This window comes from Dendrobates tinctorius, unplaced genomic scaffold (assembly GCF_039654945.1).
Source record: "Dendrobates tinctorius isolate UK_male_01 unplaced genomic scaffold, ASM3965494v1 ptg000351l, whole genome shotgun sequence".
NCBI classification, from domain to species: domain Eukaryota; kingdom Metazoa; phylum Chordata; class Amphibia; order Anura; family Dendrobatidae; genus Dendrobates; species Dendrobates tinctorius.
In genome coordinates, this window is record NW_027362017.1 from 1,923,766 (window position 1) to 1,942,467 (window position 18,702).

Consider the following 18,702-nt stretch of genomic DNA (forward strand, 5'->3'; position numbering starts at 1 on the left):
GTGCTTAAGACATGTTGATAAGAGAGGTTGTAATTACCAGGTGCTGGGGACAGAATATTTGAAAGCTCCATAGGAACCATCTGGTCTGTGGTATTTAAGTTGGTTTGTGTAACCTAGGATAAAAGAGCAAAACAAACATCTTACTTCTTACATTGTTGACTTCAACTATTATTATTATTATGACCTGCAATAACTGATTTAAAAAAAATTGCATACAGTACTGCCAAGCCTTCTTACTCAAATGTCAGTGGTTATTTGTCCTTGATATGAAGACCTTAAGGTACTGTCACACTTAGCGATGTACCAGCGATCCCGACCAGCGATATGACGCGGTCAGGATCGCTGGTGCATCGCTAAGTGGTCGCTAGTGAGCTGCCACACAGGCAGATCTCACCAGCGACATCGCTGGGGTCGGGGGTCGCTACTTACCTGTCAGACGCGGCGATCCTGATGTCCTCCCACCCGCGTCCACGCGTCGCTCATCGTCACAGCAGGAAGCCCCAGCAGGAAGCTGACGACGAGAAATGGTCCAGGACGTTCTCGCGCGATCAGCGATAACCAGCGGGGGAGCGGTCGGAGGTATCAGACATAGCGATATTGCTAGCAATATCGCTTAGTGTGACAGGCCCTTTAGTCTTGGTGGCCAAGGACTCACTCGTGGACAACATGAGTTGTTACATAGTCTGTAGTCACAAGTCTTACTCATCTGTTTAGTTTGTGACCAGATTGACACCATTTTCACCCTCATTCCATTTTTCAATTTCCATGAATCATTTTCAGAGATAATGACTTACCCGCTCTGATACTACTGAGAGCCGTCTCCCTACGTTGCAGTCCTACCATGTCCCACTGGTTAGTTTTGTCTAGATAATGAGTTGCGATGACAACAGGAGTCATCCTCTGCATGTTTTGTTCAGCACAACCATCGGGCATCATAATCAACAAGTTGTCTAGCTTAGACCCATTGATGGCGCTTTGAACCAGCTGAGAGATTGGAGATCCTAAAAAAGATGAAACATTCATCAGTAAAGATGCGCAAATCAATTTGAAGCAAAATTGAATTCAGTTTGGATTTTTAGCAATTTGCGGAATTCAGTGAATTTAAACAATATGTGAATCGCTATGAGGTGAATATCTGAAAATGGAGGCCTTTATTTTGCTCATTGCAGAATATTGCAACAACCAGACAAGGCTCACACGACCTCAGACTTTCTCATAATGGCTTACAGCTATTATATCAAATGGTATAGCACAGCCAATCAGGAGGAATTATTATAGTCTATATAAAAGAAGAGGCAGGGAATGCAGCAGCCATTCTGGGTTGAATCTGGATAGTGAAAGGACATGACAGCTCAGAGCTAAGTCATAGACATAGGAAGAAACTGTACAGATAGTGTGTGGCATTTATTAGATAGGAAGGGATTGGATATAGTTCTAGCAGGCCTCAGAGTGTCATAATAGTCAATTACAGGCTTTGATGTATTTATGGATTGTGAATAAATTTTATTTGCTCTGATATCAATTTCCTGGAAAAGCTCTGTGCCTCTGCCAAATTTGAATTACAAAAGATTCGTTCCTCACTATTCATCATTATTGCTTTCGCTAACTTTCAGGATTCCGGGAGTGTGGTAGGTTAACCTCACTCCAATCCTTGTAAAAAGAGGTGGCCCTAATGACAAACTCAGAATATTATTATTTACCGTATATACTCGCGTATAAGCCGAGATTTTCAGCACATTTTTTTGTGCTGAAAACGCCCCCTCAGTTTATACACAAGTCATTGTCCAAGAAAGCCGGCGGGGTAGGGGGAGCGACGGGTCACAGAGGCAGGAGCCGGCGGCTGTGGCTAAAGCACAGGGCCAGCCGCAGCTGCCGGCTTCCAGCACACATCCTACTCACCTACCTGCTCACCCTTGGTGCTGGCAATGAATCTCGTTCTGGCTGCCGGCGCCTGCAGCTCTTCCTGCCAAGTGGTCACGTTGCCCCGCTCATTAAGGTAATGGATATGCACTGCTCTCCACTCCCACAGGCATGGAGTGCATATTAGTTACCTTAATGAGCGGGGTCACATGATCGATTGGCAGGAAGAGCTGCAGGCATTGGCGGTCGGAACGAGATGCAGTGCCAGCACCGTGCAGGTAGGTGAGTAGGATGTTTGTTTGTTTTTTTTCCAATAGGAAACATGCAAACAGGAATAGGCGATAAGGAGCCATGCATACAGGGACGGGACGGGGGAAAGAATACATACCAGGACAGGACGGGGAGGCATACATACCAGGACAGGGACAGGGGAGGCATGCATATCAGGATAGGAACAGGGAGCCATGCATACCAGGACAGGGACGGGGAGCCATGCATACAATGACAGGGACTGGGGAGGCATGCATACAATGACAGGGACTGGGGAGGCATGCCTACCAGGATAGGGTTGAGGGGACAATGCATACCCGGCTTATACTCGAGTCAATAAGCTTACCCAGTATTCCATGACAAAAGTAGGTGCCTTGGCTTATACTCGGATCAGCTTATACTCGAGTATATACAGTACACAGAGATTGATTCCATGGTGTTGTAGATGAGAAGGGGTTACATCAAAATACAGATATCAATATGAATAATATAGAATATGATCTAATTTCTCCCTCCTGTGCGAGCATTTAATACTACCCACTCCGATGATGGAAAATTAGAGACAACTTCCATTCTGGTTGGTGGTGCCCCACCTGAATCCACCTTTATCACCTTTGCTGTGAAGAAGGTCACTATGGTGGTCACCAGAGGGACATGGAGATCTATTGTGGTCAGATCAGGGGTAGAAATGTGGAAATATGACTAGTATTAACTAGAACTTTAAAAAATTGTAAAATATAGGATGTGGAAGAGCTTGTGGGACAGAAGGAGAGAAGATGACATTGATGGTCTTCACAAGACCATAGAGAGGCAGTGTGGTCCATCTGAGATGGTGCTATGGAAACTCTAAGAAACTGACTAATAAGCTCAGCCTAATCCTTGGGGATCTCTCAGGTTTACCCCATCAAAGCTTCCATTGAACATACCACATCCTAATTTAGTACATCTTGCTTTTCCACTGATGCCGTATAAGCATAGTCGAAAGACTAAACATAATCAGTAATGTCTAACCTTGCACCATGATCTTGATAGCAATCTGTGACTGTGGAACAATATTCTTTATCATGAGGGATGTGATGCTCACTATGTGCTCGCCACCTATGGGGGAAAAAGTGACAAAATTAGTAGAGGTAGGCTGTGGTTCTGGGCCCTCCCACAGTGCGGCCATGGGGTACTGATCTGGCTGCTGGACCAGGGTCCTGGGAATTGACTAACCAAAACTCTAGTGGCCATCTACGAGTAATATAAAAAATGTACTGCCAGTAATAACTAGAAACAACATGAGATTTCAGTAGAAAATTCAGAACATTCTACATGGCCAATTGTAATGAGCACTCTATACTCACTTTTCCCTTTTGCTTCTGGATCCAGTATGACTGATTGTATAGTTTCAATTTTGCGAATTCCTTCTGGCTGAAATAGAAAACAAAAATAAGATTCAGAAGTAATTTTCAAGAATATTATAAAAATAATAATAGGGAAATTAGAGAAGGATAATGGACAGATATGAGATGGATCTACAATGTTGTAATTTCCTTCTCACCACAACTTTCAGCAACTTCCGCACACGGTCTCCAGCAAATTCTCCATAGACTGAGGCTGCGACTTCTACATCATGCTTTCCTACAGCGAGCGGCACAATTATGAAGGGAATGGCGAAAGATGAGTGCTGCTTGACTGTCACCACCTTGGTGTACTTCCTACTGGAGGTGGAAAGACTGCAGATCTGAGGATTGTGTGAGAGGGAAACCCGAACCTGCAACGCAAAATAATAAACCAAAGTATAAAGTATCAGCTCAGTGCGTATAGTAGGGAGCTAGGACCTGACATACAGTGGGGAAAAAAGTATTTAGTCAGCCACCAATTGTGCAAGTCCTCCCACTTAAAAAGATGAGAGAGGCCTGTAATTGACATCATAGGTATTCTTCCGACAGGTATGTCCATCCACCCAGCTCTCCTGCTCTCCTGCTGTCTGTCTATGAAGGACACACAGTGCGTCACCCAGCTTTGCACATAGACTTGCCTCTGCACCTAGCATTCACATGGTATGCCTTTCAGCTAACCCCAGCTTACCCCAGTGTTATTTATGACCTTGTTTACTCTGGCTTGATCATATGCATCTGGTCCACTCTTAATTGTCTGGCCAAGATGAGCAGAGACCACTCCTCTCTGCTTCACACCTGACTGCACTTAGTTGTACATATATTGCAGAGTACAAGTCTGCATAGACTTCAGTCTGCATTGTGATTGCTATAAGTGTGTGCTAGAAGTGTGAAGATTAATTTAAGAATTAAAACCAGAATTGAACCAGAAGGGAACTGAAGGTAACTGGACACAGTCACTGTAAACAATGTTTCTGTTTGTTTTCACTTTCACCCCAATAATCCTTCACTTTCTGCTAATTCCCCTAATCCCTACTCCTAGTAAGGAACTGTTCATCTCTTCTTCAATCCTCCCCATCCACCTCACCTCCGCCTCAAAACTGTTCCTTAACATACAATCCTCTGTCTCCAAACACAGACAGCCCCCTCATGCCCTCTCCTGCTCCCACCTGCTAACACTTTCTCTGCTCCTTCTCACTGCTGGTGATATCTCTCCAAATCCTGGTCCTCCTCACCACATTCCCACAGTCATTTCTACCTCCCATCCACACTCTATCACAACCTTCCGTAACCTCTCCAACCTTATACCCATTCACCCAGCCCCCGCTTCCCCAGTCCCACTAACAGGAGCTCTGTGGAACGCTCGCTCTGTCTGCAACAAGCTTTCCTACATCCATGATCTTTTTGTTACTACCAAACTCTCCTTCCTCGCCATCACCGAAACCTGGCTCACCCCTTCTGACCCAGCCTCTCCTGCTGCACTTTCGTATGGCGGCTTCCACCTTTCTCACACCCCCCGCCCCAGCAGCAAACATGGTGGAGGAGTTGGTTTTCTCCTGTCAGATACCTGCTCCTTCACCCCAATCCCACTGCCACCCTCTGTTACCCTCCCTTCCTTTGAGGTGCACTCTGTGCGCATCTACTCCCCCTCCAACCTCCAACTGGCTGTCATCTACCGCCCCCCAGGGCCAGCCACCACCTTCTTTGACCACTTCACCACCTGGTTACTTCATTTCCTTTCCGCGGACATCCCTACTATCATCATGGGCGACTTCAACATCCCCATTGACACTTCCCTCTCAGCTGCCACTAAACTTCTATCTCTCACTTCCTCCTTCGGCCTCACTCAATGGTCTTCTACAGCCACCCACAAAGATGGCCACACACTGGACCTCATCTTCACCCGCCTCTGCTCCCTATCTAACCTCTCTAACTCACCTCTTCCTCTCTCTGACCACAACCTGCTCACATTCTCTTCCCTCTTCACTCCATGTCTACAATCCCCACCCCACAAACTTTCACACCCTCGCAGGAATCTTAAACACCTTGACCTACACTCATTCTCCGAATCCCTCCTCCCTCTTACAGATATATGTTCCTTACACAATGCGGATGACGCTGCCACTCTATATAACACCACAATAGCTGTAGCTTTGGAATCCGCTGCCCCACTTACACATACCAAAACTCGCAAAATCAACAGACAGCCCTGGCACACCAGCCTGACCAAAGAGCTGAGGCGAGCTTCCAGGGCTGCTGAGCGCAGATGGAAAAGATCCCACTCCAACGAGCATTTCATCGCATTCAAACAGTCCCTCACTACTTTCAAGACCACACTCGCCACAGCTAAACAAACCTACTTCTCATCTCTCATATCCTCCCTGTCTCACAACCCTAAACAGTTATTCAACACCTTCAATTCTCTCCTCCGCCCCCCAGCACCTCCTCCCTCCCCACTCATCTCAGCTGAAGACTTTGCCTCATTTTTCAAGCAGAAAATTGATAACATCAGGGACAGTTTTGGTCAACAACCCCCAGAGCCCTTCCTCCCGACTTCCCAGCCCTCCACCTTCAAAACCAACTTCTCCACCATTACAGAAGATCGACTCTCCACTCTACTCTCAAGATCACATCTCACCACCTGTGCACTCGACCCGATCCCATCCCACTTCATCCCAAACCTCACCACAGTCTTCATCCCAACCCTAACCCATCTCTTCAACCTATCACTAACAACTGGTGTTTTCCCCTCAAGCTTTAAACATGCCTCCATCACACCTATCCTCAAAAAGCCCTCTCTTGACCCATCCTCTGTATCTAGCTATCGCCCTATATCACTTCTCCCATACGCCTCCAAGCTACTGGAACAACACGTCTACCTTGAACTGTCCTCCCATCTCTCTTCTTGCTCCCTCTTCGACCGCTTACAATCTGGCTTCCGGTCACACCACTCCACTGAAACTGCCCTTACTAAGGTCACCAATGACCTCTTAACTGCCAAGAGCAAGCGACACTACTCTGTCCTCCTCCTCCTGGACCTGTTGGCTGCCTTTGACACAGTGGACCATTCCCTATTATTACAGACCCTCTCATCCCTCGGCATCACAGACTTGGCCCTCTCCTGGATCTCATCATACCTAACAGACCGGACATTCAGCGTCTCCCACTCACACACCACCTCCTCACCTCGCCCCCTATCTGTCGGAGTCCCACAAGGTTCAGTCCTAGGGCCCCTGCTGTTCTCTATTTACACCTTTGGCCTGGGACAGCTCATAGAATCTCATGGCTTTCAGTATCATCTTTATGCTGATGACACACAGATCTACATCTCTGGACCAGATATCACCTCCCTACTAACCAGAATCCCTCAATGTCTGTCCACTATTTCATCCTTCTTCTCCACTAGATATCTGAAACTCAACATGGACAAAACAGAATTCATCATCTTTCCCCCATCTCACGTGACCCCCCCTACGAACCTATCAATTACAGTAAATGACTGCCCACTCTCCCCAGTCCCACAAGCTCGCTGCCTCGGAGTAATCCTTGATGCTGATCTCTCCTTCAAACCACATATCCAAACCCTTTCCACTTCCTGCCGACTTCAACTCAAAAATATTTCACGCATCCGTTCATTCCTCACCCAAGAATCTGCAAAAACCCTAGTCCATGCCCTCATCATCTCTCGCCTTGACTACTGCAACCTCATGCTCTGCGGCCTCCCCTCAAACACTCTCGCACCCCTCCAATCTATTCTAAACTCTGCTGCCCGACTAATCCACCTGTCCCCCCGCTATTCCCCAGCTTCTCCCCTCTGTCAATCCCTTCACTGGCTCCCAATTGCCCAGAGACTCCATTACAAAACCCTAACCATGACATACAAAGCCATCCACAACTTGTCTCCTCCATACATCTGTGACCTCATCTCCCGGTACTTTCCTGCACGCAACCTCCGATCCTCACAAGATCTCCTTCTCTACTCCCCTCTTATCTCCTCTTCCCACAATCGCATACAAGATTTCTCTCGCGCATCACCCCTACTCTGGAACTCTCTACCACAACATATCAGACTCTCACCTACCATCGAAACCTTCAAAAAGAGCCTGAAGACCCACCTCTTCCGACAAGCCTATAACCTGCAGTAACCACCGATCGACCAAACCGCTGCACGACCAGCTCTACCCTCGCCTACTGTATTATCACCCATCCCTTGAAGATTGTGAGCCCTCGCGGGCAGGGTCCTCTCTCCTCCTGTACCAGTTATGACTTGTATTGTTTAAGATTATTGTACTTGTTTTTATGTATACCCCCCTCACATGTAAAGCGCCATGGAATAAATGGCGCTATAACAATAAATAATAATAATAATAATAATAATAGGTAGACCACAACTATGAGAGTCAAAATGAGGAAACAAATCAATCACCTTGTCTGATTTGGCAAGATTTATTTAGCAAATTATGGTGGAAAATAAGTATTTGGTCAGCTAACAACATGCAAGATTTCTGGCTCTCGCAGACCAGTAACTTCTTTAAGCAGCTTGGTGTGATGAAATCAACTGTGGGAGCAATAATAAGAAAATGGAAAACATACAAGACCACTGATAATCTCCCTCGATCTGGGGCTCCACGCAAGATCTCACCCTGTGAGTTCAAAATGATCACAAGAACGGTGAGCAAAAATCCCAGAACCACACGGGGGGGACCTAGTGAATGACCTGCATAGAGCTGGGACCACCATAACAAAGACTATCATCAGTAACACAGTAACACACTATGCTGCCAGGGACTCAGATCCTGCAGTGCCAGATGTGTCCCCCTGCTTAAGCCAGTACATATCCAGGCCCATCTGAAGTTTGCTAGAGAGCAATTGGATTATTCAGAAGAGTATTGTGAGAATGTCATATGGTCTGATGAAACCAAAGTAGAACTGTTTGGTAGAAACAAAACTCGTCATGTTTGGAGGAGACAGAATGCTGAGTTGCATCCAAAGAACACCATACCTACTGTGAAGCATGGGGGTGGCAACATCATGCTTTGGGGCTGTTTCTCTGTAAAAAGACCAGGACGACTGATCCGTGCACATGAAAGAATGAATGGGTCCATGTATCGTGAGATTTTGAGAGCAAACCTCCTTCCATCAGCAAAGGCATTGAAGATGAAACGTGCATGGGTCTTTCAGCATGATAATGATTCCAAGCACACCGCCAGGGCAATGAAGGAGTGGCTTCGTAAGAAGCATATGAAGGTCCTGGAGTGGCCTAGCCAGTCATCAGATCTCAACCCCATAGAAAACCTTTGGAAGGATTTGAAAGTCCGTGTTGCCCAGCGACAGGCCCAAAACATCACTGCTCTAGAGGAGATCTGCATGGAGGAATGGGCCAACGTACCACCAACAGTGTGTGGCAACCTTGTGAAGACTTACAGAAAACGTTTGACCTCTGTCATTGCCAACAAAGGATATATAACAAAATATTGAGATGAACTTTAGTTAATGACCAAATACTTATTATCCACCATAATTTGCAAAGTAAATCTTGCCAAATCAGACAAGGTGATTTTCTGGATTTGTTTTCTCATTGTGGCTCTCATAGTTGTGGTCTACCTATGATGTCAATTACAGGCCTCTCTCATCTTTTTAAGTGGGAGAACTTGCACAATTGGTGGCTGACTAAATACTTTTTCCCCTACTGTATCTATATATATCAAGCTAGGCACACACAAGCATACAATTTAAAAAAATCAGATTTTCATCAAGAAAAAATGGATGAATAATAACATCTGTATGCATCAGTTCTCATACATCAGACATAAATAACATTTACAAGATGAAAAACAGCTTCCTATATTAATAATGGCAATGTATCAGTAAAAATCGGATGTTATTGTAGTGCTATGGCCAGCGTCCCTGCATGGTGTCCCCTTCTCCCTCCATGCAGGGATGCTGGCTTACTTTCAGCCCCGGATCTTGACGTGGTCCCCGGCGTCCTTCATGCTTTTTGCTGTATGAGCGCCACAGTTCCCGGCGGCGCACCTAGTGCACATACATGCACTCCCCTGTTTTGAAGGGGCAGCGCATGCATATTGCTAAATGCCCTCAGCCTGCATCTGAGATGCACTTAGCATAATCAGAACACCTTCAAGATGAATTCCAGTCAATAGCTGGGAGGCATCTTGTATAAAAGACTCCTTTCCCCTTATCAAGGTGCCAAGGAATGTGCTTAGTCATTAGATATTGTGGTATACTACCAGTGCAGTTGTGATGTCCCCTGGTCACAGTGCAACCAGTATCCTGAATCCAAAACCCTGGTCCTGGTGCGGCCAGTGTTCTGAACCCAGATCCCTTATCCCAGTGCACCAGCATCCTGAATGTTGTCCCCTGGTTCTGATGTGGCCAGTCTTGTTCTCGAAGGCCCTTGGTCCTGGTGCAGCCAATTCCTAAACATTGTCCCCTTGTCCAATTCTTTCACACACCCATAGACTTTTTTTTCACATAATTCAATAATTGGATAGCACTGATCAGAGTGCTGTCTGTTAAATTTAATTTTTTTCTACTAAACCAAAAATATGTGTAAGAAGAATGAAAATAATGTGAAAATACATGTCAAGATTTCTTACTACATGTGAAAACACTGGGTAAAACTGACATAGAGGAACCATTCACACCAGTTTTAGCATGTTTAACTGGCCAAATGATGGAATAGTGACTGCAGAGCTGAATAAAATGTATTTTTAAATGTTTAATTTCTCATCTCCATTGAGGAGATATTAGCTTGCAAAGTTTAGGCTATAATTTATGGGGAGTGTACTTTTTCCCCTGCATGACATCTCCTGCTTATGACTGGTCAATTTTATGCAGGAGAAAAATTAAATGCCCCCGCAGACGAATCTCCGGTAACAACCTGATGGGCTTATCATAAATTAAAACCTAAATTATTCAAGAAAAACACCACCATGGAATGTCAGAAGAACATGCTTTCTCCTGCGAGGCATGTACTGATAAACAGCCCTGCTCTCAGCACATACTGTGTAGAATACAGGAGAGCTAAGTGTCATTACAAACACTTTTACTTTTATTATCATGGCAGTCAGTGTGGGGGAGTGAATACAGCAAAGCTGAGTGTCATTTCAAACAAATCTGCAGTTTCAGCTCTTCTCTCCCAGCACTATTGGCTTCCCTGTATCCTCCTACCTCAACAATGACAGCCATGAGATGAAAGCTGGAGGTGTTTGTAATCACACTCAGCTTTGCTGTTTCCCCTACTTCACACTGATTACAGTGAGATGAAAGCTGGAGGTGTTATAATCACACTTAGCTCTGCTCTATACTACACAGTAAGCTGCAGTGATCAGAACTGAGAGAAGGGCTGTCTATCAATACATGTCTCACAGGAGAAAACATGTTCTTCTGACCTTCTTGAGGAGTGTTCTTTTTTCACTGCAGTGGAAAAAGTAAACAACTCCAGAGGAGAATATCTTATAACACCCAAGTGGGTTTTATCATACGTTATAACCAAAACTTTACAAGCTCATATCTCCACAATAGAGATGATAAATTAAAAAATAAAAAAAGGATTTTTATTCAGCTCTGCAGCCACTATTCCAAGATACGGCTAATTTATCATGCTAAATCAGGGGAAAGGTCCTCTTTAAAGGGTATTTTGCCCCCCCAAAAAAGTAATATTCTATCCATGGAGTTAGAGATACTGTATCTTTCTGATCATTGAGGGACTGACTGTTGGAAACCCAGTGAACATTGAAATCAAAACCTTTGAGACCGAGAATAGCGTTCCACTTCATTTATTGTCTATGGCAGTGTCAGGTGCAGCACTCGGCTAGTCCCGTAGACAATGAATGAAGCTGAGTCCGGGATTCCATTCGCGACAAGGCTGCATGGTTCTAAAACTCCAATCTCGCAAATGCTGTGGATCACAGTGCTCAGACCTCCAGCAATCAGCAAGACATTCACTATCCTATGTTTAGAAAAGAACTTATTTTTCGGGATATAAACCTTTAAGAACTTTAGCCAATAGTAACCATAAATTTAGTAATCAATGTCAGGCAGTTGCTGCCAAGCCATGTAAAATCATGGTGTCATGTAAAAAGGCAGAGGTGCACATGACGTTGGTATTGTCAAGTTGTTTGCCTGCGGGGAGACCAGAGCATCTCGGCATCCCGAACCACCCCACCTATATAAAAACCCGTTACGCCGATCAACAAGACACAGAGACAGGTAATTTCTTTGGAATTTTTCATGGCCACATCAGCCTTTTATTAAATCAACAAACAATAAACAATATATTATGAATGACATAAATACAATAACTTGAACACTGAGGAGGAGTTCTTGAAGCCACAAGATCTAGGTGAAGTAGCCTGAAATGCTGTGAACAAAACCCATCCTATTGCTCCTAGCCGTTACCCCACAAGCTCAGGAGCACCAACACACCAAGATATATTGTTCACGAAGCTACATGGGGATCCGCCCACTTCTGTCAGAAACTCCCCATACACCTTTCACCAGATCACCACCAACATACCTTTTAAGGGAGGAGACCCTATACACTGAGTCTCCAAAACCAACTTCCAACCGACTTCAAGGACTCCCCCCTCCTCCGAACCGCCATGACCCGAAAATAAGTTGACCGTCACCTTCTACCAAAGTACAGGGAGGGAGGGCGGAACTGCTTCCCCGTTGGAAGAGCGGGAATTGTAAAGGAGGGATGCCCCCAACCTCCCCCTATATACCCATAACGCCCCCCTCATTTAAATGGCTACTCCCCCACCAAACCTTCCAACCCTCCTGTCATGTTGGCCTCTGCCCACGCCTCGTATGGGGAGGGTGGGAGGCTCGGCTCCGGCCATTTCTTGACGATGGTATTGTCAAGTTGTTTGCCTGCAGGGAGACCAGAGCATCTCGACATCCCGAACCACCCCACCTATATAAAAACCCGATACACCGATCACCAAGACACAGAGACAGGTAATTTCTTTGGAATTTTGTATGGCCACAGCAGCCTTTTATTAAATCAACAATAAACAATATATTATGAATGACATAAATACAATAACTTGAACACTGAGGAGGAGTCCTTGAAGCCACAAGATCTAGCTGAAGTAGCCCGAAATGCTGTGAACAAAACCCATGCTATTGCTCCCAGCCGTTACCCCACAAGCTCAGGAGCACCAACACACCAAGATATATTGTCCACTAAGCTATTTGGGGATCCGCCCACTTCTGTCAGAAACTCCCCATACACCTTTCACCAGATCACCACCAACATACCTTTTAACGGAGGAGACCCTATACACTGAGTCTCCAAAACCAACTTCCAACCGACTTCAAGGAGTCCCCCCTCCTCCGAACCACCACAAGGGCCCTTGAACACCTCAATGGCCCGAGACTCCCCCAACCCGTCATGCTATGGCCCTCTCTATGCCCTCCTGAAGACCGAGAGCCCAAATGTCGGAACCGACAGCGTTTAAATGGACGCCGTCGGCCAGCCAAAAATCGCCCTCGCCCTTTTCCAGGTCAAAATGTCGCACAGCCACTCTCCCATTCCTAGCAACAAAAGAAGACACCGCCCTGTTGACTTTTATCCTGGCCTTATTGACCTTTGCCAAGGATCTCATAGAACGCCATCACCTGAATGGAACAATTTCGGACCAAACGATAGTGACCCCCTGGTACAACAACCACAACCGCAAGCAATCCTGCTTAATGTCATTTATCAGTTCCCGAAAAGGTCGGACCGCCAGATCGATACCCCCGACATGAAGAACAAGAATGTCCGGTGCACGATCCAACTGGGAGCACTTATGTATTTTCTGCAATACCCTTCTCCACTCCATTCACCTGAAACCGAGCCACCGCACCAACGCGATGGTCCTGGGGAAGCCCAATTGTCTGCCTTTGTTCCTGACATCAGCTCGCAATTCTCCCCAATAAATGAAGGGATGACCAATGATCCAAACCAGCAAAGGCTCGACACCTGAAGCAAAAGGCAGTGCTATCATCAAAAACATACCTGAAATACAAGTGAACGTAACCTTCTCTGTCCCCCACATGCTCTACACGAGCCATCCCCACGAAATTAAGGCCTGATGTAACTTCGATACCGATTAGACTTCCAACCGCCGATGCGCTGTATAAAAGCCGGACCCAAACCCCCAGCTGCCGCTTCCGTCACCACCCCTATCCTGAAAGAATGAGGAGCAAAACGGGAGTCGTCCAGGCTCAACAACCGAATGGATTTCTTAAAAACGGCACCAAACTGGTACCGAGTCAAACTGCCGCCGTCGACGTGACACAACAAAGAACCGTTCAAGCTGGGACGAAGCTCCCAAAAACGCTGTAAGCACTGAACGGGGCACATTGAAGAACCAGGCACGCTGCCCAACACCACTCGGCGGCCTTTTCCTGACTGATCCGTCTTGGACCGCCGCAACCAGAATTCAACACCTCGCGAGGTCAATATGACATCCCTAGCAAATAACCCGCCTGTCAACTCTTTGCTGGGCGAAACGAGCTCCCCCACCCGTAAAGCCTCAAAAAATGCAAACGAAAAAGCTAGGCGAAACAACGAAACCTCGTAACGCGAAGAACATACCGACTCCAAAATGAGGCCCAACTGCTCCAATAAATTAAAAAATACTTGCCGCCTCAAATCGCCCCTGCTTCTGAAGCGGTGAAAACCCTTTGCCGCCTGTTTGACCAAAAATGTCTATGTCAAATCTCGATTTCCACGCAAGCGAAAACCAAAAGACAACCCGGCCAAAACGCGCAAGACTTTCGCACAAGAACAACCCTCCGTAGCGCCACGCCCCAACCAAGACAACAAAATTCCCTTCTGATCCTGCCCAGGCCCGATGACCAGGCCGGCTGTAAGAACCTCCTCCCACGTCTGCCATACTGCCCAGTAAGCCTCCCTTGTTTTTGGGGCCAAAAAAGACTCAATCAGTGACTCTGCGGCCCATAAGCCACTTTCGACAGGTCCTCCGGACAAGCTAAACCCTCGATATCTGCTTCTGGCGCCAAAGAGCGGAAACGATCCCACTGCGAACGAGAAAGAGAGTCAGCTATTTCATTCTTAACACCAGGAACGTGTGTCGCATTCAAAGACATGCGCATTCAAAGACAAACATAATAAAACCAACTATTGCAACACTCGAACTACTTGAGGGGATGACGCGGTAAGACCATTAATCGCAAACACCACGCCCATGTTGTCACATTTGAAACGCACGCGCTGGTCCCGAAACTCCCGCCCCCACAAATGCACAGCCACAAGGATCGGAAAGATCTCCAACAACGTAATGTTGCGCACCAGGCCGGCCGTAATCCACTCATCGGGCCAATGAGATGTGCACCACTGACCTCTGAAGTAAGCCCCGAAGCCAATCCCTCCAGCCGCATCCGTAAACAACTCCAGGGCATCGTTACCAACAACCTCGGCCATTACCAATGAGTGGCCATTGTACATCTCCAAAAAGACTCCCAAACCGCCAAATCTGCCCTCAGTTCCAACAACAATCTGACGAAATGATGAGGGGCTCGAATCCCCGCAGTAGCGCTTGCCAGCCTATGTGAAAAAACTCGCCCCATCGGCAAAACCCGACATGCAAAGTTTAGCTTTCCCAACAACGACTGAAGATCCCGCAGCAAAATTTTTTTCAAATAGCGTGCTCGAACCACATCAGCCCACAGATCCACTACCTTGTCCTCAGGCAGCTTGAACTCCCAATCCACAGTGTCAATGACAATCCCCAAGAAACGCAGGCACGTACTAGGGCCCTCCGTTTTACCGGGCACCAGTGGGACTCCAAAATGCTCGGCCACCCACTCATTTAATTTCAAGATCCTGTGACAACGCGATGAATCCGCAGGGCCAACGCACAAAAAAGTAATGAATGACCGATTCGAAACGGGAAACATCACGCACAACCCACTCAAGAAAGGAACTGAAGACTTCAAAATACGCGCAGGACAACGAACATCCCATGGGTAAACACCTGTCCACAAAAAACATGCCTTCCCAATAGCAACCCAGCAGCTTCATGCTATCCGGGTGGACCGGTAAAAGATGAAATGCGGATTCGACATCAGTCTTAGCCATAAGGGCCCCCCTACCGCACTTCCGCACCCACCATGCCGTCTCATCGAAGGAGGAGTAAACCACCGAACAGATCTCTGGATCAATACCGTCATTAACCGACCTCCCGCGTGGGTAAGACAAGTGCTGAAAAAGCTGAAACGTATTCAGCTCCTTTTTCGGAACAATTCCAAAGGGGAAACCACCAAGTCCGGAAACGGGGGAGAAACAAAAGGGCCAGCCATGCTGCCCAACGAAACTTCCTTTTCAAGTTTCTCTGAAACGACCACGGTATGCAACATAGCTGAACGCAAATTCTTCAAAACTAGCGGAATGACGAACGGGGGATGAGGGATAACAAAACCATCCTTAAAACTCGCGTACAGCAATGCCACTTTATCCCTGTCCGTATATATATTTAGATACGGTACCATCCTTTCTAGATTCACTCGAGTCTCCCCCTTGCGAATCACTACCCCCAGCTCTGGGCTTCCCTTTTTTGAAACACTTGGACGCTCCGTGTGAAGCGCCGTTGCAGTTGGAGCAAAGATGCTTGAATTTGCAATTCGCCCCAAACTTACACTGGCCATCGTTAAACTGCCAGCACACCCCCCAACTTGTGACTCCCTGTTTGCCCTTGCCCGCTTCTGCCCGTGGCGCTGGAGTTACTGCTACTCAGGCTGGTGCTCCCAGCCCCCCTATGAAAGGAGCTCCCAAACTTGCTTTGTGCTGTAACACACATCCACAGGCCAATATCCTTCTGGTCCCAGCAGATAGCAGGATGAACTGCCTTCCTCTGCCGAAATTGCTCATCGTACCTCAGCCACGCTTGACCCCCCCATACACTCTGTAAGCTTCCCCTATAGCATCCAGGTAACAAAACAGTGCAGAGCAATTGTTAGGGGCTTTTTCGCCAATGACGCTTGCCAAAATGACAAAGGCTTGCTGCCAGTTGACAAACGTCTGAGGGATTAGGCGCCACCTGCGTTTTTCTTCCTCCTCCTTCTTGCTGTCCTCTTTCTTACTCTTCTCCAAATTAAATTTCTCAAGAGGCAACAAGGAAAATATTTCCATGTATTCATCCTTACAAATTCGCTCTTTCCCTTCTTTCTTTAAAATGAGCCCCCAGCGGGCCTTCAAAGCAGACGTACACCTCCCCATGCGCCCTGTTGTCCAAATGCACACGACACTCTCCTTTTCAGTTTGCACAGACACCGGTTCACCGGCGCGCCTGGTCGGCTCTGGCCCGCTCTGCGAAACAGGCCCCCCGGCCTGCGACCCAACCCAAGCTGCTAACGGAGATGGCGCAACAAAACCCCACTCCAAGCGTGAAAGCAAATTGCGCACGTCCGCGAGCATGTCATTAACTCCCCCAACCGCGGCTACCCCACTCAACGCCGACAACGATCCAACAATGAGAGATTCAGCCAACGGCCCCCCTATCGATGATGACGACAAAAGTGGACGACAAACAGTGGACACAGAAGCATACTCACCAGGCTGCGAGGGGGCTGTGTGCCCTCCAGCCGGAAAACCTGGATCTGCGGATGCATCCTCGCCATCTCGCCTGATGATGAAGACCCCGCCGTCTTGCTGCTGACCTCCGAGACTCCCCACAGGAAGAACAGGGGTGCGGGGCCTGAACCCCTGGGGGGATCCCGATTGCTGGACCCCGGATGCTGCTGCCCGGGTCGCCACGCCGAGAGCCCCTGTTAATGTACCAGGTGCCTCCTGGCTTCCCGGAAAGAACTCCATGCCTCTGTCTGTGAGAGTTGATGGCACCTGCCCTGCAGTGCTGCAGGCCACTGACACGCTGCTGTGAGGACTCACGCTCCTGGTTCCGGGTGACGAAGAAGGCCCCACTGTGGGCCCTCCGCTGCTGTGGCCCCACGCAGGAACCGATGCCCCCCACCACTGGGGGATGATGACGTGAGCCCTGCCGACAGACAGGCCGCAGTTCTGCCGCGGCCCCCCGATGAGGCAGGTAAATTGCGCCGCCCGGTGCGTGGTGGCTCGGCCCCCCCCTGAGAGCAAGACGGAGCCCTGGACACTGCCACGGGGCCGCACCGAGCCTGTGGATTCCTCCCAGGGCGGGACGCGTTCGTGCAGGAAATGCACGGCGCACGGCCTGGAGGGTCCCGTGAGGGGCTCATGCGGCGACGCGAGGCCCGGGGAGCCGAATAGGGTGAGAGCCGCTCCGTAGGCCTCATCCCTCACCAACGACGGGGCCAACTGCCCGGAGTTCCCGGGGATAATCCCCGCCACCTGCGCCTCCAGCCATCCCGGAGGCTGCGACCGGGCTGCAGCCCGCATCTGTTCCAGGGCCAGGTCCACCGCTGACATGGTGAGTCGCTCACTGCTTCCCCGTTGGAAGAGCAGAAATTGTAAAGGAGGGACGTCCCCAACCTCCACCTATATACCCATAACGCCCCCCTCACTTAAATGGCTACTCCCCCACCAAACCTTCCAACCCCCCAGTCATGTTGGCCTCCGCCCACGCCTCGTATGGGGAGGGTGGGAGGCTCGGCTCCGGCCATTTCTTTATGAGCACATAGTTCCACCACTTTACAATTCACTTGTCAGGCTGCACATGGAAATTAGAGATAAGCAAAAAGATTCCAGTATCCAGTTTTGTCTTCCACGACAGTCACATCCGGCAGTGTTCACTTCTACGCTGGCAGTTTTTCTTTCTGCTATCCTGGGCAACTCTACCACTACATCCTGCAACATCATGAATCGGGTCAAGCCGTTACCTTGCCATCGCAAAAGTGAACACTGTCTTGATCCAGCTGCCATGGGTTCAAGACTGGACTTGGAACCACACAAAGATGAGAAAAATCTTTTGGCTCATCTCTACTGGTCACCAGTTCCTACAATTATATAGAAGCAGTTTTTTTACTATAAAAACAGTGACACTATTGAACTCACTGTCATTATAATAGTGAATGTTTTGAAATCCTGTAGGTCACTATTACAGGGTTAATCCCATCAAAGCCATTCATGAATGTGAGCTGCATCCCATCGGTTTGGGCTATATCAATCAGATGACAGGTTCCCTTTAAGTGAAAATAATAATTCAAGGTATGGTAACTACAACAT

General features: G+C 47.8%; 1 protein-coding gene across 1 annotated transcript in view; it reads right to left on the reverse strand.

Annotated features, from left to right (window-relative positions):
* Positions 1 to 18,702, reverse strand: part of LOC141075417 (complement C3-like) — a 122,255-nt gene that overhangs the window by 35,472 nt on the left and 68,081 nt on the right. The window contains exons 21-25 of the mRNA XM_073562450.1: positions 3,674 to 3,886; positions 3,477 to 3,543; positions 3,142 to 3,228; positions 795 to 1,001; positions 38 to 113 (exon numbers count right to left, since the gene is read on the reverse strand). Coding sequence (XP_073418551.1) covers positions 38 to 113; positions 795 to 1,001; positions 3,142 to 3,228; positions 3,477 to 3,543; positions 3,674 to 3,886 — 650 coding nt within the window. The remainder of the gene's footprint in view (positions 1 to 37; positions 114 to 794; positions 1,002 to 3,141; positions 3,229 to 3,476; positions 3,544 to 3,673; positions 3,887 to 18,702) is intronic.